At 33.5% G+C, this 19,424-nt stretch overlaps 1 protein-coding gene across 5 annotated transcripts in view; it reads right to left on the bottom strand.

Moving 5' to 3' along the window:
• Positions 1-52: 52 nt before the first annotated feature.
• The window catches only part of LOC577610 (neurabin-1), a 73,545-nt gene continuing 54,173 nt past the window's right edge, over positions 53-19,424 (bottom strand). For 2 of the 5 annotated variants that reach the window (XM_030976488.1, XM_030976513.1), the window contains 9 exons: positions 18,096-18,134; positions 15,464-15,666; positions 14,715-14,867; positions 13,667-13,902; positions 9,361-9,486; positions 8,356-8,570; positions 4,904-5,019; positions 4,350-4,523; positions 53-3,769 (listed from right to left, as the gene is read on the bottom strand). In XM_030976488.1, the coding sequence (XP_030832348.1) occupies positions 3,605-3,769; positions 4,350-4,523; positions 4,904-5,019; positions 8,356-8,570; positions 9,361-9,486; positions 13,667-13,902; positions 14,715-14,867; positions 15,464-15,666; positions 18,096-18,134 (1,427 nt within the window). In that variant the 3' untranslated portion in view covers positions 53-3,604. Of the gene's footprint in view, positions 3,770-4,349; positions 4,524-4,903; positions 5,020-5,844; positions 6,455-8,355; positions 8,571-9,360; positions 9,487-13,666; positions 13,903-14,714; positions 14,868-15,463; positions 15,667-18,095; positions 18,135-19,424 lie in introns of those variants that run through there. The other 3 variants (XM_030976502.1, XM_030976493.1, XM_030976507.1) reach the window with 2 other exon arrangements.

Below are 19,424 nucleotides of genomic sequence, written 5' to 3' on the forward strand. Positions count from 1 at the left end.
AACAAATATTTTCATTTGGAAAAACACAAACAAATCAGTCTTAAAAACTTGATTGTATTCCCATTCTGACACCATTTATTTCAAAGTGTTTTTGTTTCTTTATATATTACATTATCATCTACTAACCATTATATATACACAAATGCATGATATATCTCTTGATTCTTCTTTGATAATACAAAAGGCATTATTGTTAATAACACCAACATTCCATATCTACAATTTAACAAATAAAAACAAGATTACATCAAATTAGAAGAACATATATATTTTTTTTGTTTTGCACTATGCAGCAGATTACACACACACAGACTAATACAATGTGAGAAAAACAAACTAAAGAAAACAGCAATAGCATAAGAAAAGTGCGGTAAACATTTAACAGTCACCAATACAGATAAAAACGGACAGGGCTACAAGCTATAAAGGGTATCCTCGTACTTTTTTATCTCTGGGAACTAAAAAAAACCCCAAAGCAATGGTTATCTGTTGTGTTCATGATTCAGAGTGTCACTGCTAGAAGCAAAGACTACGCATACAAATGAATGTATGTAACTTTGTGCTGTTCTGAACTGTGTAAGGAGTAGGCTATGCCTGTCAGCCTTTACTACACATAAAGCTCTAGGTTTGATTCTCATCGCCCATTCAAGTTGTAATGATGCAGGCAACTTAAGTAGGTCATGTGCGTAACTAACACTTAGCAAATGTTTGTGACATTGACACTGATTTTGATCAGAAATGCCCCAATGAGTATAAAATTAATCACGAAGCAATAAGCAGTGGATTCAAATTTAATTTGATTAATTCTTACTAGAAAACATTCGCATGCGCAAGTAAAAGCCTTATAAATGTGTGTAAAAAACCAAGGCCTCTTTTGTTGATTGTTACCATTTCATACAAATGTACAATTATCTAGACTAAACCCACAGTTTTATATATCAATAGATGAACATTGAGTTAAGGTCAGACTAAGTGTGACATTGACATGACAATCTTCCCCATAACATCAAGAGTGTATCAAGGATTGAATTTAATGTGAAATAGTGAATTAAAAATATCTATCTCTTTCACACTCTCTCTCTATCTCTCACTTGCCCACTTACGTTTATTACTGTCTTTTGTATCACATTGAATATTTGGCAAATTGTATGAAAGTAGACAGAAACATAACTAGGAATGCCTGACAAGCAAATAACACATTTAAAAAAAATGCATCAACAATTCCGCTATCAAGTTTATAAAAAACATTGATTGTCATATGTTTACCAGTTTCAAACTGATTAATGTTTGGGTTGTATGCATAGACTGTTCTTGATATTAGTCTCCTAAATGACACTTGGTAAATTATATGATTGGTCGAAAAGAGTGGGAAAGGAAGATGAAGGTTTCAAAGAATGAAAGATGAAAGAAAAAGTAGAAGATGGAGAATAACAATTCTTAATAAATTTTCATCTACTCATGATGATATAAAATTAGTCCTATGAATTATACATAATAGAAAAAAGATGAATTGTATTTAGACATGAAACCATTATTGTGATGACATAATGTGATATAACAAGGTTGCATAAGCTTCTAGAAGTATTCTCTTCAAAATGCAAGATCTCTATCCGAACATGTGAAAGACATGAATAGATGACATAAGTATAAACACAGACACATTTAATTCCATTGGCATCTCATGCCCCTAACATTCAATGCTACATTTAATTGATAAAGAAAATCACTTACTTACAAGTATTCTTGGAATTACTTGAATGATGGTTTCATCTGCATACATAATACTAGGAATATGAATTTATTATGGGAATGTCAATAATATCTGATTCCAAATTTTAAATACATTTGTTTCCCATCTGTTATTCTTGTTTAATATTTGATCAACAGAAATATACATACATTGAATCTCATAACAATTAAAAGTAAATAAAATTAATAACACATTCAAGTAAAATGAGCAAAATGAAAATACAAAGATAAAATTCATACAGCCATATTCATAAACATTAAGTTATATTCTTTCTCACATAAGCAGTCAGATAATGGATAAAAAGTTACAAACTCATCTTACAAAGCATATGGTTTTTGTTACATTTCTTGAGAATTAAAAAAATTACAAAATGATTTTGAGTAAATGCATGATTATTTATTACCTGTAAATAAAGTTTTTAAGTACTGAAATAATCTTTCCCATCATTGGCACTAGGTCTAAATAGGCTACAGGAAATAGAACATATCCCTTCAGGTTAGGAGGGAAATGGAGGAAAAACAGATGCAGAATAGCTCTAAAAGTACACCACTATTATACCCATTTAAGATGATTGCTTGATAAAGGTGCATTATTTGAATTACGTTTACAGCTTGATAATAAAGTCTATGAAAGTCAAGTCTACAGAGTAATATTGTATCATTGTGACTTTTAATATCATTAATATCACATTTGCTGGTGACAGCATAGACAATGGTTGCTTTATACAAAATATAGTTTTCATCTATTTTTTCTCATGAGCAATACAATGACCAATTTAATTTACAAGATTATTCGAGGTATATTTTCCTTTATGATTTTTTTTTCTTCTTCTAAATACATTTCGGCATATAAAAACATGGGCCAGAGTACCAATCTGCTTAAATACACATTTATAAATTCTCTTTTTAAATGCTATACAAAATCTGGAAGAAAAGTGACATTTTATTTTCGTAGGAGACCCCTCATTCCATCACCATAGAAACAGGTTGGCAGACATCACACAAAGATAAGAAGCATAAGGATATATTAATTTCTTCATTACAAAAACATTCTGATTTTGGAAATTAAGGGGACTATTTTTATAAGAGCATCATTTCAAACTCCTATAAATATCAATATTTCAGCTCATTTATTTGTTTTTGTCATAAAATATTTCCAAATGGAAATTCATGATACTTTGACAGGTGACATACACCCTTATGCTACTTACCTTTTTGTTCTAGAAGATGGAGATCATTAGATCACATTCTACTTCAGAGCAAAACAGTCTCTTGAACCGATAAAGATTTATGAGAATTCTAAAGCATGGAGTACTATGTGAAGAAATAATCATAGCAAAGACTTTGGGTGCCTGCTGCATGCATGTATTGCTAAAACTCAAATTGTTTGGCACCTGTGGAATAACATTCTATCTAAGGAACTGTTCAGGAACATAGTTTCTGAACAGATTTATGACAAAAAATGAGTTCTTGGCGGCATGTTTGTGGTTCCCATCCAACCTCTTCATCCTCCCTGCAAAGCTATCATATAAGATCCCATGATCTACATGAGGCCTAACATGAGACATAACATTTAAAGTTACCAAAAGATATGTTGGGTGGACACACACTCGTACATATATAAATCTGAATACAATGTCTAAGAAGCAATGTTCAGGAGTAATTACTACAGGTAGGTGATTTTTTGTAAACCTTAAAGTCCTATAACATTAAGTTCATGATGTTCTATAAAAATGGGAGAAGCCAAAGAGCTTTTCTTATGCATCCTAGTATAAGAGATAGAAATGTTGACTATAATCTGCAATAAATACTTTGGGATGTGCACTATAAGAATAAATTTGATATACACTGTCATCTATGGGCTTGTTGCAAACATTTTCTTGGCTGCTTTCTTTTGTAGTTTTTCTCTTGCTTTTTGTTCCTTTTGCTGTGCCTTCTTCTCCTTCTCCACGCAAGCCTTCAGCTCCTTGACTTTCTTCTTGAATGTGTTCTTATCGTTTGTGTTCGTCACACCGATCGTCTGATCATCATAAGAGAAATGAAAGAAAGAACAAGAAGAAATCAGTAGAGGCATGGGTCAAAATGAATTGTAGTAATAATTTCTACCCTGATAACCAAATAGGTCCGTACAATTTATTTGACTTTTTGAAACTACCAGTAATAATATTCTTTATATTCTTTATGTTAAGAATAACATGAAGCTCGTTATATCTTCATTATCTCAATTTTCAAACAATTTATCTCAATGTATACACAATTTTTTAGAGGGAGTGTTACATTATGTTTTTTTTTACATTTGTTTTTGTTCACTTATAAGGGTGAACATTAAGTGAAGCAGAGAATATATCTCACTACCTTCATATATAGCATTCATGTTTTTTTTTAATTCAATCTTCATAAACTGTTAAACCTTTACAAAATTCCCCTTTTGTAGAGCCACAAAAAAAATGAGTGTATTATATACCAAGTCACAGGATACATGATGCATATAATCTGCTGAGAGTCACAAGAGCATTTATTCAATTAAACCATTCCACCAAGAGTTGATGCCCTTCTGACTCTCAATGAATCTTATTGACCTTTGACCTATGACTACTAACCTTTAACCTTGCCCCGTCTAGCTGTAGCAGCATTTGTCCATTGATAGAGTTAGCTGAGAAATCATTGATGTACTGAGCTAGATTGTTAGCCATCAGCCACTGTGATACATGGGTTGTATTCCAGTCCCACACCGGACGCTCGTCTATATGATGAGGCTTCTGGGTAGGTTCATCCTGAAGGATTATGGGATTGATTTCAGTTAACGATAGAAGACAGTGAAGTCTCAATCAGACATTATTATCAAATTCTTATCTTTTAAATTAACAATTGGTTTCAATGTATCTTCCACGAGGCAACACTTCACAGATATAATTCAAGCATAGTCTTGGCCTTTCAATAGATATATTTTTTTTTTAATTAAAAATTGTATTACCGTATAGCATTAAAAACTGAGAAATATCAGCCCAAAGAGGGAGTTTACAAAAAAATGTTTTAAAAAAGAAAGAAGATTTCTGACCGACCGGCCCTAAAGGGCAATACAACATTTCTTTTTTTTAGGCCTTATAGTGACACTTGCCATCAATGTTCTATGTGTGGATGTGATGCTACTAACCTGTGGTGGTGCTGAGATGCTGTATTTGCCTTTCTTCTTCTTCTTTCCTCCAAACTCACCAGGCATACCACCAAGGTTATCTTGGGAATATGCTGAGAACATCTGTCTCTTCTCATCTAAGATAACACACACAATGTAATACATTCATTCATCTTATACTCAACATGCTGAAAACAATTGAATATCAACATTTTCAATGTGCAGATTATTATCCTAATGCTATTCTTATAAAATTTCATAAATTCCAGTTCTATTGAAAAATAATTTCACTAAAATTATTCTCAATATATTGTGCAGATTAAAATATTAACATTACATTTACCTTTTGAACAAACATAAGAACTATGATTGGATCATCTGTTTGGAGCCAGAGAAGGGCTTTAACTCAATTAATTTAACACAGAGTTAACACCCTTCTGGCTCCAAACACAAGAAATCATGTATGGTGCATTAAATAATATCTAGTAATATCATTCCAACCCAGACTAGTTTCATTAAGATCTATGAATGATTAACTTTGCCATTTTACCAATTTCTAAAATGTATCAACAAGACGAGTCATAGATGAACATGGAGAGATAAGCGACATGATGATGATGAGCTTGCCACATCATAAGCATACAGCAAGCATAGCAGCAATTTAATGTGATCATGTTAATAACAAAGAGGATGGTACAGGCAAGATGAGGAAGAGATGACATATTGAAGATGACATGCAAGCTTGATAATTCCCATGATACAGACAAAGCCAACGCACAAGATGACATGACAAGGTGACATGGATTACAGCAAACGCAAACATTGCTGTAAAGCCTTGCTCAGGTATGACACAGTAAATGGCAGTGTTTTTTTTTTTTAATCTAAAGATGTACCCTGTCATTTATTTACACATTTTTTTTTTTAAAGTGCTGCAGTTTAACACTTCATACCTTAAGAAGCTTTAATAGTAGGGTTGGATGGAACTGCATTAGGACAATCCTTGTATTATCAAAGAATATACCTAATCCCAACACAAGTGTGCCAGCTAATGCTGCTTTTATAGAATGAACCCAAAACTGTCCCAATTTGACCATTTGAGAGGTAAAGCAAACACCTCTTACAGGTATATGCATTAAATGAATCCCTCATGTAGACTATAGGGCACCATTTGAATAATTATAAAATCCCTCTAAACGGAGATTCCATGAAATTTGCCTAGCAAGATGAAAGTATGCTATCCATTTATTTCATCATAAGAGGACAAAGCTCTTGAAATCACCAGTGACTAATATTGGTAATGCAAGAAAGAACCCTTACCTAATGGTTCAATCAAGAGATTTCTCATTTTTGGATGAAAGGAATAATAAATGGTCGCATGAGACAATTTCATATGATTATCATAAGATGGTTGTATGTTTGCTGTTAATGAGAGAGCTTCATTCATACCTTGCTCCCTCTCATCATCAGATGAAAATGATGACAGAGATGAAGAGGAGGATGACCACGATGAGGAGAGTGAAGATGACGAGGAAAGTTTAGGAGCAGAGCGAGACGCAACACCAACAACACCACCTTTGGGGTTTTTACAGAGATGTTAGCGGAAAGACAGATAGACAGATAGACAGACAGACATGACCAAATACACAATGACAGATAGGTTAATAACGGAAAGGCGGAAAGGCAGAAAGAGTAATTTATAGTCTTCTACAGTGCCATTTATATCGGTATCTTTTACACATATCTTCACCATTTATTGATAGTGAATAAATGTGCCAGTTCTTCCTCTTCTATCAGCTAGTCTTCCTGAATAATGAGTTTAAAGTGAAAGAAAAATTTCTTTGTTCACTATCTGAGATGAATAGGTAAATTTCATTAATATCATACTCACTAATTGTGTTAAATAATACTAAATATAAATGGCACTGGAGATATGCAACTTTAAGAAACATGCAGACTAATCAAAACATTATCAACCTTTTTTCTTTCACTAAAACTTTTCACTAAAACTAATTTTCTTTTAAAGTTCGTTGTACATGAAACAGACATAAATACCGCACTGGCAATAATCATGCACTTTAGGAGCAGGAAAGGTTGGCAGCAATGTGAAAACACAAAGCAAATTGTTGAAATCATTTAAAGCTTTAATATTTGCACAAAATCTAGGCTTCTGGATCAGCATGAGCAGTTAAGGTTTCTTTTGTCAATGGGAGATTTCATATGCCTGTGGATCTTATTCCAATATATTTGTACAGTTGGATAGTATCAGGTGGTCAAATGATTTGTATTTGATGATGATATCTAGTTACAAATAGGTCAAGAGAGACAGAAAATACAGTGGAATGGAGTTGAAAAAGTAATATATTAGAGATACATTTGAAAAGAGAAAGTAATACCGGTAATGAGAAATTATGACAATTAGAAGGAGGAAATGGATGTTGTAGAGTTAAATTAAGTTTCTTATCATAAAAAGAAGATAACACGAGAGAGAATTCAGTTACAAAAAAAAAAGAAAAAAGGAAAGGATATAGGGAGAGAGAAAGTGAGAGATAGGCAGAGAGAGAGAGAGAGAGAGAGAGAGAGGGTGTATAATATGTGATTTAAGAAAATAGAAAAAGGATAGACTGTTCATGGCAGATGGGTTGGTTGATAAAACATTTACTGGAAATTAATTAAAAGAAAGAGAGATTTCACATGGAAACTACTAAAATACAGGCTGAGGAAACATAAAAAAGAACCTGCATAATGAAAGTAGCAACATTGGCAGATCACAAGCAGTACAGATACAAAATTTAAAGTAGCAAGGTTTTGTAAGACAGAGCACACTGCACACAAAAAGGAGAGGAAACATGGATTTTAAGAAAATTTGCTTTCAACCAGATCAGAGCACAAAGCAATCTTTAAGAGCTTCCACGTATCCACTCCTGGATGCAGAGAGTTAAAGGTATTACAAAGTTTTGGTATGGGGTCATGAATTTGGTTCAAATTAACAATTTTGGAAGCATATGCGTTCCTACAATATTCAATGATCGTTGTCGCGGTTGAAATCGAGTCTAAAGTTGTGAAATTATAATTAATAAACTCTTTATGTTGTATAGCTCCCTCTCAAGGTCAAGATATCAATTTAGCTATGAAACAATGTTTCTTGACTAAAATCGACCGATTAGCTATTCCCGTTTGGAAATTATGTATCATAACTACATATTCTGAGATTTTCATGGTCGCAGCTACCATTGTACGGCCATAGGCGCTATTTGAAATTTATCAAAATTTACCGGGAGCACCGGTAAATTTTTATATTCAATTTTTCTCGAAAACAGAAGAGTTTTAGGGGCTAATTTTTTTAGTGATTACAATACATCCACAGGGGCATCCAAATATAACAAAATTGTAAAGATTCACTATCCACCCATTTTTCAAAATTTTCCAAAACTTTGTATTACCTTTAAGAGTAGCTGAAATGCCTTGATACATACCTTGAGGAGCGTACATAGGAGGATCCTCAGAGCTACGACTACCCTGACTAGATAACTCAGGACTCAGCTGCTGATCAAAGGGTACATCTACAGCCCTCTCTTCATGTTTATGCCGGTGGTGGGGGCGAGATGAGACCAGGCTTACCCCTACTCCTTCTGGTGAAGACGATGAAGGGGACGATTCTATATGGGCACTTGTGTTTGGTTGCTGTAACCTGAATCAATCAAACAAGGAATAATGAATCAACTTATCATCCAACTACAGATCTAAGGAGACACACTGATTCAGTGGTTAAGAGCAGTGAGCTTAATAGCAAGCATTGAAAAGAAGACAGTGTGCTAGAGATCTTGACTTCATAATATTAACTTCTTGTATAACTTTGAGACGTGCTCATGTATACTACAATTGTATTGTATAATTTTTTATTTTATATGTACCGGTATGTCTATATTTTGTGTAAAATGTGGAACAATAAAAACTTGAAACTCGAAAACTCGTATCAGGTATCTATCAATGTCTCTATGGGCTCCCAAAGAGCTTTGGATTATTACCCCTGCTCAGCCTAGCCGCCCAAATGAAGGTATTGAAACTTTAAGGAATCAATTCCTACCGGTCTCCATTTACTTTACCTGGGTCAAGTGTGGATCAATGTACATGTAGATTGATTGATTAATAGTGCTAAAGCAAGGAATTAAATCACATTATGCCTTGTGATCTGTGACTTATCCACTAGACCACAACACCACTGTTTTAGGTATCAATCCTTAAATTACTAAGTCATGAATAATCTATAACTAAGACCCATCTGTTGAGTGGATATAATAATTGTCTTGTAAGAGTCAGAAGGTCTTCCACCCATATACTCTTACAAAGAGTTAACATCCTTCTGGCTCTCACCAGACAATTACAGAGTATGGTTCCAAGTGTGAGGAATCATCTTTGATTGACAGGATGAGAGACCCTCAAACTCCGGCCACCTGATGATGATGAGAGCATTGACTTACCTCAAGATAGGCATAGCTGGTGGAAGGCCTGATGATGATGATGTTGCTGTAGTGACGGGTACAGGGACAGGAGATGGTGGACTCTGGTAACCTGAGGCTATGTGGTCTGTACTGTTATCTGGTTCTCTGTACACAGTCAAAGAAAAGGGGAAAATATTAAATTAGAACATATTCTTTCATATACATGATATATATCGCCATGGTTACATAAATGAGGGAACATTGAGCTTGTAAAAGGAACATGGCATATACCTGTGGGACAAACAAAACAACATCTGGAGCAAAGAACTAATTTTAGGAGGGATGCAGAGTTCAGAATTGATCAAACAAAAACAAATAGCAATGCTTTACATTAAATGATAAATGTTCAGCTTCATACACAATTTCTCAAATAGGTTAATTAGTAAATGAATATGACTATACACAAAATGATAGAAGGAATAAATATGTTTGAACACAAACCAAAGTCTATTTCTTTAGAATAAATAATGAGTACTGCTACAACTGGAAGGGATACACTCTAGCATGAAGCATAAATACAAGCAATTAACTGCTCAACATGTATATAACATCTACAAAGTCTTAACAGGAGATATAACAGCATTTAAAACAGCAAAGTATGAAATGTTGATTTTTTCAACATTGTCGTCAAGCCTAGTAAACTATGCTAGAAGCGAGATAACTATTTACAACTAAATCCTTTGTAATATATGCTAACAAGTATATTAAGTTACAAAATCATTATGAGCTTATAAATTGCATTCACCTGAAATAACTACTTGATAGGTTTGTAATAATGCCTATTTTTTCTCATAATGCAGTTTTACATCATTTGTTTTTGTTCCTTTTGAACAAAATAACACTAATCAGAGCAAAGCATCTCCAAGAAGAAAGCAAAAACCATAATCTCTATCTTGTATGAGTGAAACAGACATGAGTCTAAATATAATTTTACATAACACTTAAAAATTACTACAAATACTTAACATGAAGTATATATAAAGACTTTGATTTTTTATATATGCATAAAAATATGACGAAGAGCAAAAAGGGGAAATAAAAGAACACAGGATTATAGCTTTGCAACCATATAAAGGTACATGTCTTTACTTTATAAACAGCTGATGATACAGCTCTCTTTGTAGGAGACACTTTTATTCACAGCAGTCATGCATGAATAATATCTTAAATGATCTAGTATCTTTAGGGAATAAATACGCAAATTGGCAAAGCAATGTGGAATAGTGGCAGCAGGATACACTGACTGAAAAGGTCAACAAACTTACGGGAAATAGTGTCGGCTAAATTCAGAGTGGAGATAAATAGGGGATGCAAAGTTTATTGTTTTGATTAATATATAATGAAAGTGAAGAGGTATATGTTATATATTGTGGCTAATCTTATAACATACACATGACATCTGGGATAAAGGGATCAAGTGATGATAAAATCTGTGTTAATTCCCCTTACAAAATACAATAAATCATTAGTATACAATACTGACATGAGTAACACACAAGTGACTCCTAGCTGTAATATAAACACATATAAAAAGACTGCAAATTTATCTATAGTCTACCACATATGATTGTAATAACGATTAGATTCTTGGAAAGTGCCTGAACATCAGCCGCGCTGTGGCAACCAAGGCGCTTTAAAATTATTCCAGATTTCACTTGTGCAATCACAATCTTCCCTGGGTAAAAAGAGACAATTGCACAAAAAATGCCTTGTCTATCTGATTTGTCTAATTTTTGGCATTATAAAACTTACCCACCATTTACATGACTTCTTAAATTGTTATCGTGTATATATATATATATATATACATATATATCATAAATCCTAGTTAGGGGCATGTTTACATATCAAACTTAAACACAACATTCAAACTCGCACAATACACAAAGACATTATATTATAGAGAAGACACACAGTAATACATGTACATGGACCATCATACATTCTAGAGTTCTAGTTCTGAAAAGTTCAAATATCTACATTATGAGTTGTGCCTTCCAACTAAACTTTCAAGTGAAAGAATATTTACTTTGCACGCTAATAAGAGTTACATGTCCAGTATTAGGAATGACATCTAATTGAATACTTGTGCTTAAAGTTAGATTTTATTTAGTAAATCCTACTACCCCCTTTTAATAAACAAATCTACTACAACAGCAATTACATGTACTATGACAACTACTATGACTACTACTACTTCTATTACTAGTACTACTACTAATACTTCTACTACTACTAATACCACTACTACTACTACTACTACAACTCCTGTTTTTATTATAATCATCATAAGAGCTACTCTACCTTTTTAAAATTTAATATTTACATTTTCTATCATATTTTTGTTAAGTTTTAATTCATTGATTTATTTGTGTTGTAAAGCGCTTTGATCAGTTCTAAATTGGATATAGCGCTATGAAAGAAACAATTTATTATTAGCATTATTATTATTTCTTCTTATTTTTCTAACTCATTTGTTTCTAGCATCCTGGATCAATCTTTATTTATGTTCTTGACTTTATCATACTACACCCTCTTAGACTATTAATTTCTACTATTTGTCATATTTTATAATTATCCTTACTTAGCAATATTCATCTTACTACTGTTTTTTAATTCAACCCTAGGTGTGATATCCTAATTTTAATATTACTAACACTATACACTGTATACACCATATACAGCACCATACACAACACATAACATTCACTGTACTAGATACATCTAGGTACACACTACAAGACAGAGAACATGCATTCCTATAATACTGACATCATATATACATATAAGTTTATATTTGGTCACTCTGCACTGAACTGCATATTTTCCATGATTTAGAATCAGTTGTTCTTGGGTTAATCAGTGTTGCTGCTCTATCAGAAACACCTTGCTCCAATATTTGAATTATAGTTGTTGATAAGAGGAGGTTCAAAATAAAGAAATGATTTCCTGACCCTTTAAAAGTACTAAGCAATAAGACAATGCACCTATTTATATTTAAATAAAAGTTTATTCAAGTTCTTGCAGTTTAAAGTAATTCTCTATATGAATTCAGCACAAATCCATTTTTAAAAACAAAGTTAAAAAAATAATGAAAAGCTTTAAGGAGGAAGAAATTATCATTGTCTTTAACATATAGATGGAAATGGATGTATAAACACAACCTTTTATTATTTTTCTTTTAACTTGCTTTCTATGTCTATTCAGCGTGATAGGAGGCGCGATAGCTCAGTCGGTATAGCAGTGGTCTTGTATTCTGGTGACCCGGGTTCAAAACCAAGCTGATGCGCTAGTGCCCTTTGGTTGCTTTAATACTCATTACCAGAGGACCTAAAGCCGTTAACCGTTTGGTTGCTTACTTACAAGCATTTATGCTTTCTTAGCAGTCAGGTAAAATAACCACCACCAAAAATTGTCTAGATATGTCTGGATTATTACTGCCGATAACATTTTTAATTTATCTGAATGATATCTGACCCATTTCTGTCACATCATTTCCATAATTAGAGCAAGGTATTTTGATATTATCTTTGTTTGAGGTAATGCTTATTTCTACAATCTTTTTATTCAGCTTTCACAAGACACAAAGTGCGCACATCCATTTTGCTGATTTTCTTTTACCTTCTTATCCACGGGTTGTAGTAGATTCTGTACAAATTGTTACATAACAGGATCGAAAAAATACACAGATACAAAGAAAGAGCATTTAACAAACAAGAGCTTTCGACATGAACAGAGATTACAGGAGCTAGGTGTTAATTCATATTACCAGAGCATCGATATGTTTATTGAAAGAAAAGTGTTTTACATACAGGGTAGAGAAATGAATGAGCCAAAGAATACATACATGGATATACATTGTGAGTGGCATTGGCAATGTGAAGAAATTAATGGGAAATCATTATGCCATAAAGCTTTAAAAGTTTATCTTTAGATCATTTTTGAATAGCAATTATAAAAAATATGAGCATCAAGGCAAAATACCTTTGGGAATATAATTACAAATATTAGAAATAAATGGTTTGAAATTATTGGTAATGCAAAGAGACAGCTATAAAGGAATGTAAGACAAACATAGAAATGAGATTATAAAATAGTGCTATGAAATAACCACAATATTAGTATATGAACCACGTGACAATGATAACAGACTTATAGAAAGAATCTTGAATCTAGAATGAAGAACAAATGAATTGAATCACTGAAATCCTTACAAAAATATTCATGAATAACATGGGAAAAAGTTAGAGATATTTGATGTGCTACGCGGACAGAATTGACTCACTTTTCTGACACTTGAGGGCGTCCCATCTTCGGTGACCTCGGAGGTGAACTCTGACCTTCGTCTCTGAACCTGCCGAGCTTAGGAGAGGCCGGTTGATTACGTAATACCTCGCTGGGTTTGGTAGTACCAGGGGGCATTGTGGGAAGGACACGTACCATCTGCGTACGTTCCATTGGCTGAGGTTTCTTTGCTATGATTGGTGGGCTTTCTTTTGTAGGTACGAGTTCATCCATTAGCTGATTGGATAAAAAGATAAAAACTTTTCAAGATAGCATATAGAATATTTGTTTTACACATCAAGTTACTACCCACTTCTTTACTGGAATGCACCCTTTCTCTATAACCCATCATTATTGCAATTAACACTAGCACTATATCATATCAACACCCAAATCTGCAGCTGATATTGCCTTGTCTCTAGAACTACTATTAGGCCTTTTTAAAAAAGATGTTGTATTGCCCTTTGTGACCGACCCCAAAATCTTGAAATCTATGGTCGGCTTTTTACAAAACTTTTTTTTATTTACCGTTTTATAGAAAAAAAATGTATTAAAGCATTAAAAACTGAAAAATTTCAGCCAAAAGAGTGAGTTTTAAAAAAAAAAAAGTTAAAAAAAAAGGAAAGATTTCTGACCGACGGACCCATGTTTTGGCACTTAAAGGGCAATACAACATCTCTTTTGTTTAGGCCTTATTACAATTAACACTAGCACTACATCATAGCAATACCCAACTCTGTAGCTGATAATGCCTTGTCTCTAAAACCATCATTATTAAAATTAACACTAACACTATATCATATCAACACCCAACTCTGCACTTGATAATGCCTTGTCTCTATAACCACCATTATTGCAATTAACACAAGCACTATATCATATCAACACCCAACTCTGCACTTGCTAATGCCTTGTCTCTATAACCACCATTATTGCAATTAACACTAGCACCATTTCATATCAACACCCAACTCCTCACTTGATAATGCCTTCTCTATAACCATCATTATTACAATTAACACTAACACCTTATCATGTTTAGCACCCACCTCTGAACTGGATTGAGCCCTGTCTCGTAGATGTGAGAGTGAAGGTCTACTTCTCCTGGCCAATTGGCTATCAGCGCTGGTTACCAAGGAGATCTTTGACCTCTCTACGCTCGTATCGAGACGCGATGAGTCGGGCATCAAGGCATTAAACACCTGGATGTTAGAAGAAAGATAGAAAACATCAAATCAAACTCTAACAACCTTCTGAAAAAATGACTTACATCTTTCATTCAGAATCTGCTAACAAACATTGTTTCTCATAACTACAATTCTACTTTTACTTTGTCATACTATAAATGACAAGACGTGTGTCAATGGGTTAGAGTTTATTCAGATCTTTGAGTCTTGATCAAATATTATGTCTTTAAAGAGGAATATCGTTTATCTCTTTGCTTGCCAGAAACAGAATCTCTCTAGACTTTTAAATTTAATTAATATTATGTATTGTGCCACATAGACTAATTAAACCTGTGTGACCTATGTTGACCAAGGCCTTCAATTACATGTGCTGTTAGTAAACTAAGGAGGTAAAGGGTTCACAAAGATGAGATCAAGGATTAGAAAACAGGTCTCAGTAATAGGAGACCAGAAACTGAACCACTTGACCACCAATTCACATCTTCCTTGTTGACTGAAAAACCTTCTTTACTGAATTGATCAACAGCTATTTTTGTCCACTTAATGGTGCTTTTATCATTACCTCTTATTTTATAAATTAAACAAGGTCTGTGTCTTCTACGCAAACTAACCTCATAGGCCATTTCACTACCTAGTCCTTCCGTCTCCTCCTCCTCCTTTTCTTCTTCCTCTTCTTCATCGTCATCTGGTAACCCTGAGATATGATACGTTCCCTCCGTCCCTGAGAGATCACTGTCTGATTCATTATCTGATTGATCATCGTCATCGTCGTGTTCCTGAACACGAGACGAGGGTGGAGCTGACTGGAGGGGAGCTGATGAGAGAGAGAGGTCAGAAGAGAACAGACCTTAGATCATCAGGAGGGTACGTAACCATGGTAATGAGTTCAATGGATGAGACAGGCAATATACACTACACCATTCCACATATGGCTTTAATAAAGGAACCTGTACCTGGCTGAATTCATGAGAGTAGTGATAACATCTGAAGAAAGAAGTTACAAGCAAGTGAAAATTGGAATAGCAAAAATAGAAACAGTCCAAGTTAACAGGGCAGATGGGGGGGGGGGGGGATCTCAAAATATTGAATTCTTTTCCCGGCATTTCATGAAACCTTATGAAAAGTTTCCAACTATAAGTTAAGTAACAGTTTTACATGATATTATGTGAATCCTTTTCCATTTTTGAAACTACATTGCTAAATGTGATTTAGAGAAGGTAGTTAAACTCTCTTTCTACATAATACTCTAAGACAATATATGGTCTGCTGAGAAATAAAAGGGTTTAATTTTTATCCTTTTACACAGAGTCAGCATCCTTCATGCTCTCTACAGATATTAGATAATTTAAAAAAGATTGACTTTAATCAAAATCAACAATGTACCCGTGTGCCCTGCATACTACCTCTGAACATATTTTCCTTTAAAGGAGCTACACAAAGAAAATTCACTAACAACTCATAATTAGAACAAATTACATATGGATGGAAAGATTTTCTCTTGAAAAACACGAATAATTTGCTGAGAAATCATATAGATATCATGGAAAGGCGTAAAATCCAATTTTTCAAGACTCTTCTTAGACCCCCAAACGCCCCTGAACGTAAGCCAAACACACAAGCATAGCGAGCTCTGAATAGTGACGTCACACACTGGACAAACAGCTCAGTGCCGTGTAGCAGTATGCAGCTAGCCAGCCGTGTCCCGTATGTGACGTCACAAATATTGACGCTCTACAAAGGACCGCTGAAGGCAGAAAACCTGGATCTCAAAACTAACATTTTTGAGAGTTGATTATTGCGGGCCCCAAACATATTTTGAAGAGAAGAGTTGTTGTATTTGATCGGCAAGGCTTTCCTTTCGCAATGATATGAGTTTTGCATCAATTCAAAACACTTTTGATTCTTCGTGGGGCTACTTTAAAACCCATTATATTAACAAAATACTTGTGAACTTTCCTATTAAACCAATGAAACTAGATATCCACCTCCTGTGTTATAATAACACTGCAAAACTACTTGACATCAGGGGAGGTTTCTCAATACTAACTGTAAATATAACAGGTTATCTTCACACACTATCAACAAGAAATACTGTCTCTTCTGTTACCTATTTGTTAATTTCACAAACAACATACTGGTAGATGGGTTATTTTCTACTCCATATCTATGTGTTTTCAAATTCTCTTTAAGTGTCATTTCTTCTGTGGTCTAAATATATAATTACAAAGTTGTCATATTCAATAATAATTTGATCTCTACCTACTGGCTAAGTAGTATTAATTAATCAAATAATTCCAAGACAGCCCCAATGATTTTTCTTTTTTGAGGGATGAAAAAAAAAGCAACAAGACAAATGAAGCAAAGTTGAAAGAATATCCTTGCTGAACAGCCCTGTATATGACTTTAAAATGAACAAAAGTAAAGCATTGAGCTGCGATTTATGTCCATAAATATTCTGAAAATTCAATATAAAACACATACCAATAGTGTGTGACATGCTACATGTAACAAGATATCAACTGATGAATACATGAATATATCAAAATTAAAATAAACATAAATGATTGGACTGGGTCACTGGGGTATGTGGGTACATGGGAGGCAAATAGGAGTCTGGTAGGAGAATATTGTACGTTGATTTTCTGTTTAAAAAAAAAACTTGTAACACATCTTCCAACCCAACCCTTTTGATGGAACTAGTAAATTAGTATTAACTTATCACTTACTCTGATAAAAGGCTACATCAATAAGTAGGCCATTAAAAGTTCAGTTAAATGGTGCATCTCTGACTTACTAATCAAATCTTTGACATCCAGAAATTGTGCAATAACTTAAATCCCTAGATTGTGTAAATGGGTATTGATGTATTCATTCTTACCTATTCCACATTTTTTCAATATTATACAACAAGGCCCTGTTACTGTGAAGGAATTTTAGACTCAGAGTGTATACCATTTATATAATTTAATATGTTTGTTATAGAAAAATGTATGACATCTAACAATTTGTTGGAAAAAGGATTTGATGTACAAATAGGGTAATGTGCAATGGAGGTTGAATGATTCGTACAAACATGCAAACTAAACATCAAGTCAAGTCACGTCATTCCACGATCATTCCACCTTCAGAGGTCCAAATCAAGACACACATGCCATGCATTGGAACTGGTTGGATCAAGTCAATAGATTATGACTCGATCAGCTAGTCATCTTGACTTTATCGATTACACTTCTAGCTTCTTACCACAAATAAGATGGCCCATGTCGAAGTCCCATTCAAAGTCTGTTTATTTATGAATTACATAACAAGTGTTAATCAGGAGGAGGATGATGATGAGGAGATATATATCATGATTCAAAATGGAGGAGAAATATGGTGAAATGAGAGAGACAGAGAGAGAGAGACAGAGAGAGAGAGAGAGAGAGAGACAGAGAGAGAGACAGAGATAGAGAGAGTCAGAGAGAGACAGAGAAAGAGAGAGAAAGATAGAGGGAAGATGAACTTATAATAATTAACTTGCAGAAGAAGAAGAAAAGAGATTAGAGGAATGTTTTCAGAACATCCGAGGAAAAAGATTCAATTAAACAAAAGGATGAAAAAGAAATAGAGATGAAAATAATTAATCATTATAAGAATGAAAGAAAAAAATAAAATGAGAGAGATGTAGATATAGAATGATATAAGAATATGAAATAGCAATATACAAGCAATGTGGCATTATCAGGTGAAGACAAATGTAACTATTTTAACATTTTAAAGTTTTTCATTAACAAATGTTGAATCACCCATGTATTTGTTTCATAATGTTATATATTAGCAAGACATTTTGAAAGTTTTAAAGCAAAGGTTTATTATTGGTGTGTTAAAGCAAAATTTTGCTACTTTTTAAATTTTGTTTGGTAAAAAATTGTTGTGCAATTGTTTAACATGAGTGGAAAAAGCAACATGAAACTGATATATACTACACTTCATGTTTAGATCCCTTGTTGACCATACATTGCGAGACAAACGAATGTCACTAGCGATATTATTTTCGATACTATATCAGCAATGAATAATATATTTAGCATTCCTGTATATTCTTTGCTATTTACTGCATATCCCAAGTGAATACTTGAGGAATGATTTGGCTTCATTGCATTTTAAATCTCTAATAGTACCGTTAAAATAGAAATAAATAAAAGAAAGCATATGTATGAAGTAGTTTGCAGTATGTAAGAGTTAGATTTGCTTTATCAATGTAAAAAACAGTAGAAACAATAGGATGTGTTATGAAAAAGCCATTAAAACAATGAGTCAAAAGCTATTTAGTACAGAACAAAATACATGAATTGAAAAGACAAATTCAGAAGGAAGAGCGTTGTACATGAATTGACAAAGTAAACAACGGCATAGGACAGAGATATATTGCAATTGAGAAAATAGATATAGAGATAGATGAAAAGTAGATGAATGAGGTTTGTGATAAGTGGACATATATTCAACAATAAGATATTAAATATATTAATATGAATGTCATCAAAACATAAAGTTACATGTATTTCACCAATATATCAACCAAACAAAAAAATA

Source organism: Strongylocentrotus purpuratus, unplaced genomic scaffold (assembly GCF_000002235.5).
Source record: "Strongylocentrotus purpuratus isolate Spur 01 unplaced genomic scaffold, Spur_5.0 spur5_contig_870, whole genome shotgun sequence".
NCBI classification, from domain to species: domain Eukaryota; kingdom Metazoa; phylum Echinodermata; class Echinoidea; order Camarodonta; family Strongylocentrotidae; genus Strongylocentrotus; species Strongylocentrotus purpuratus.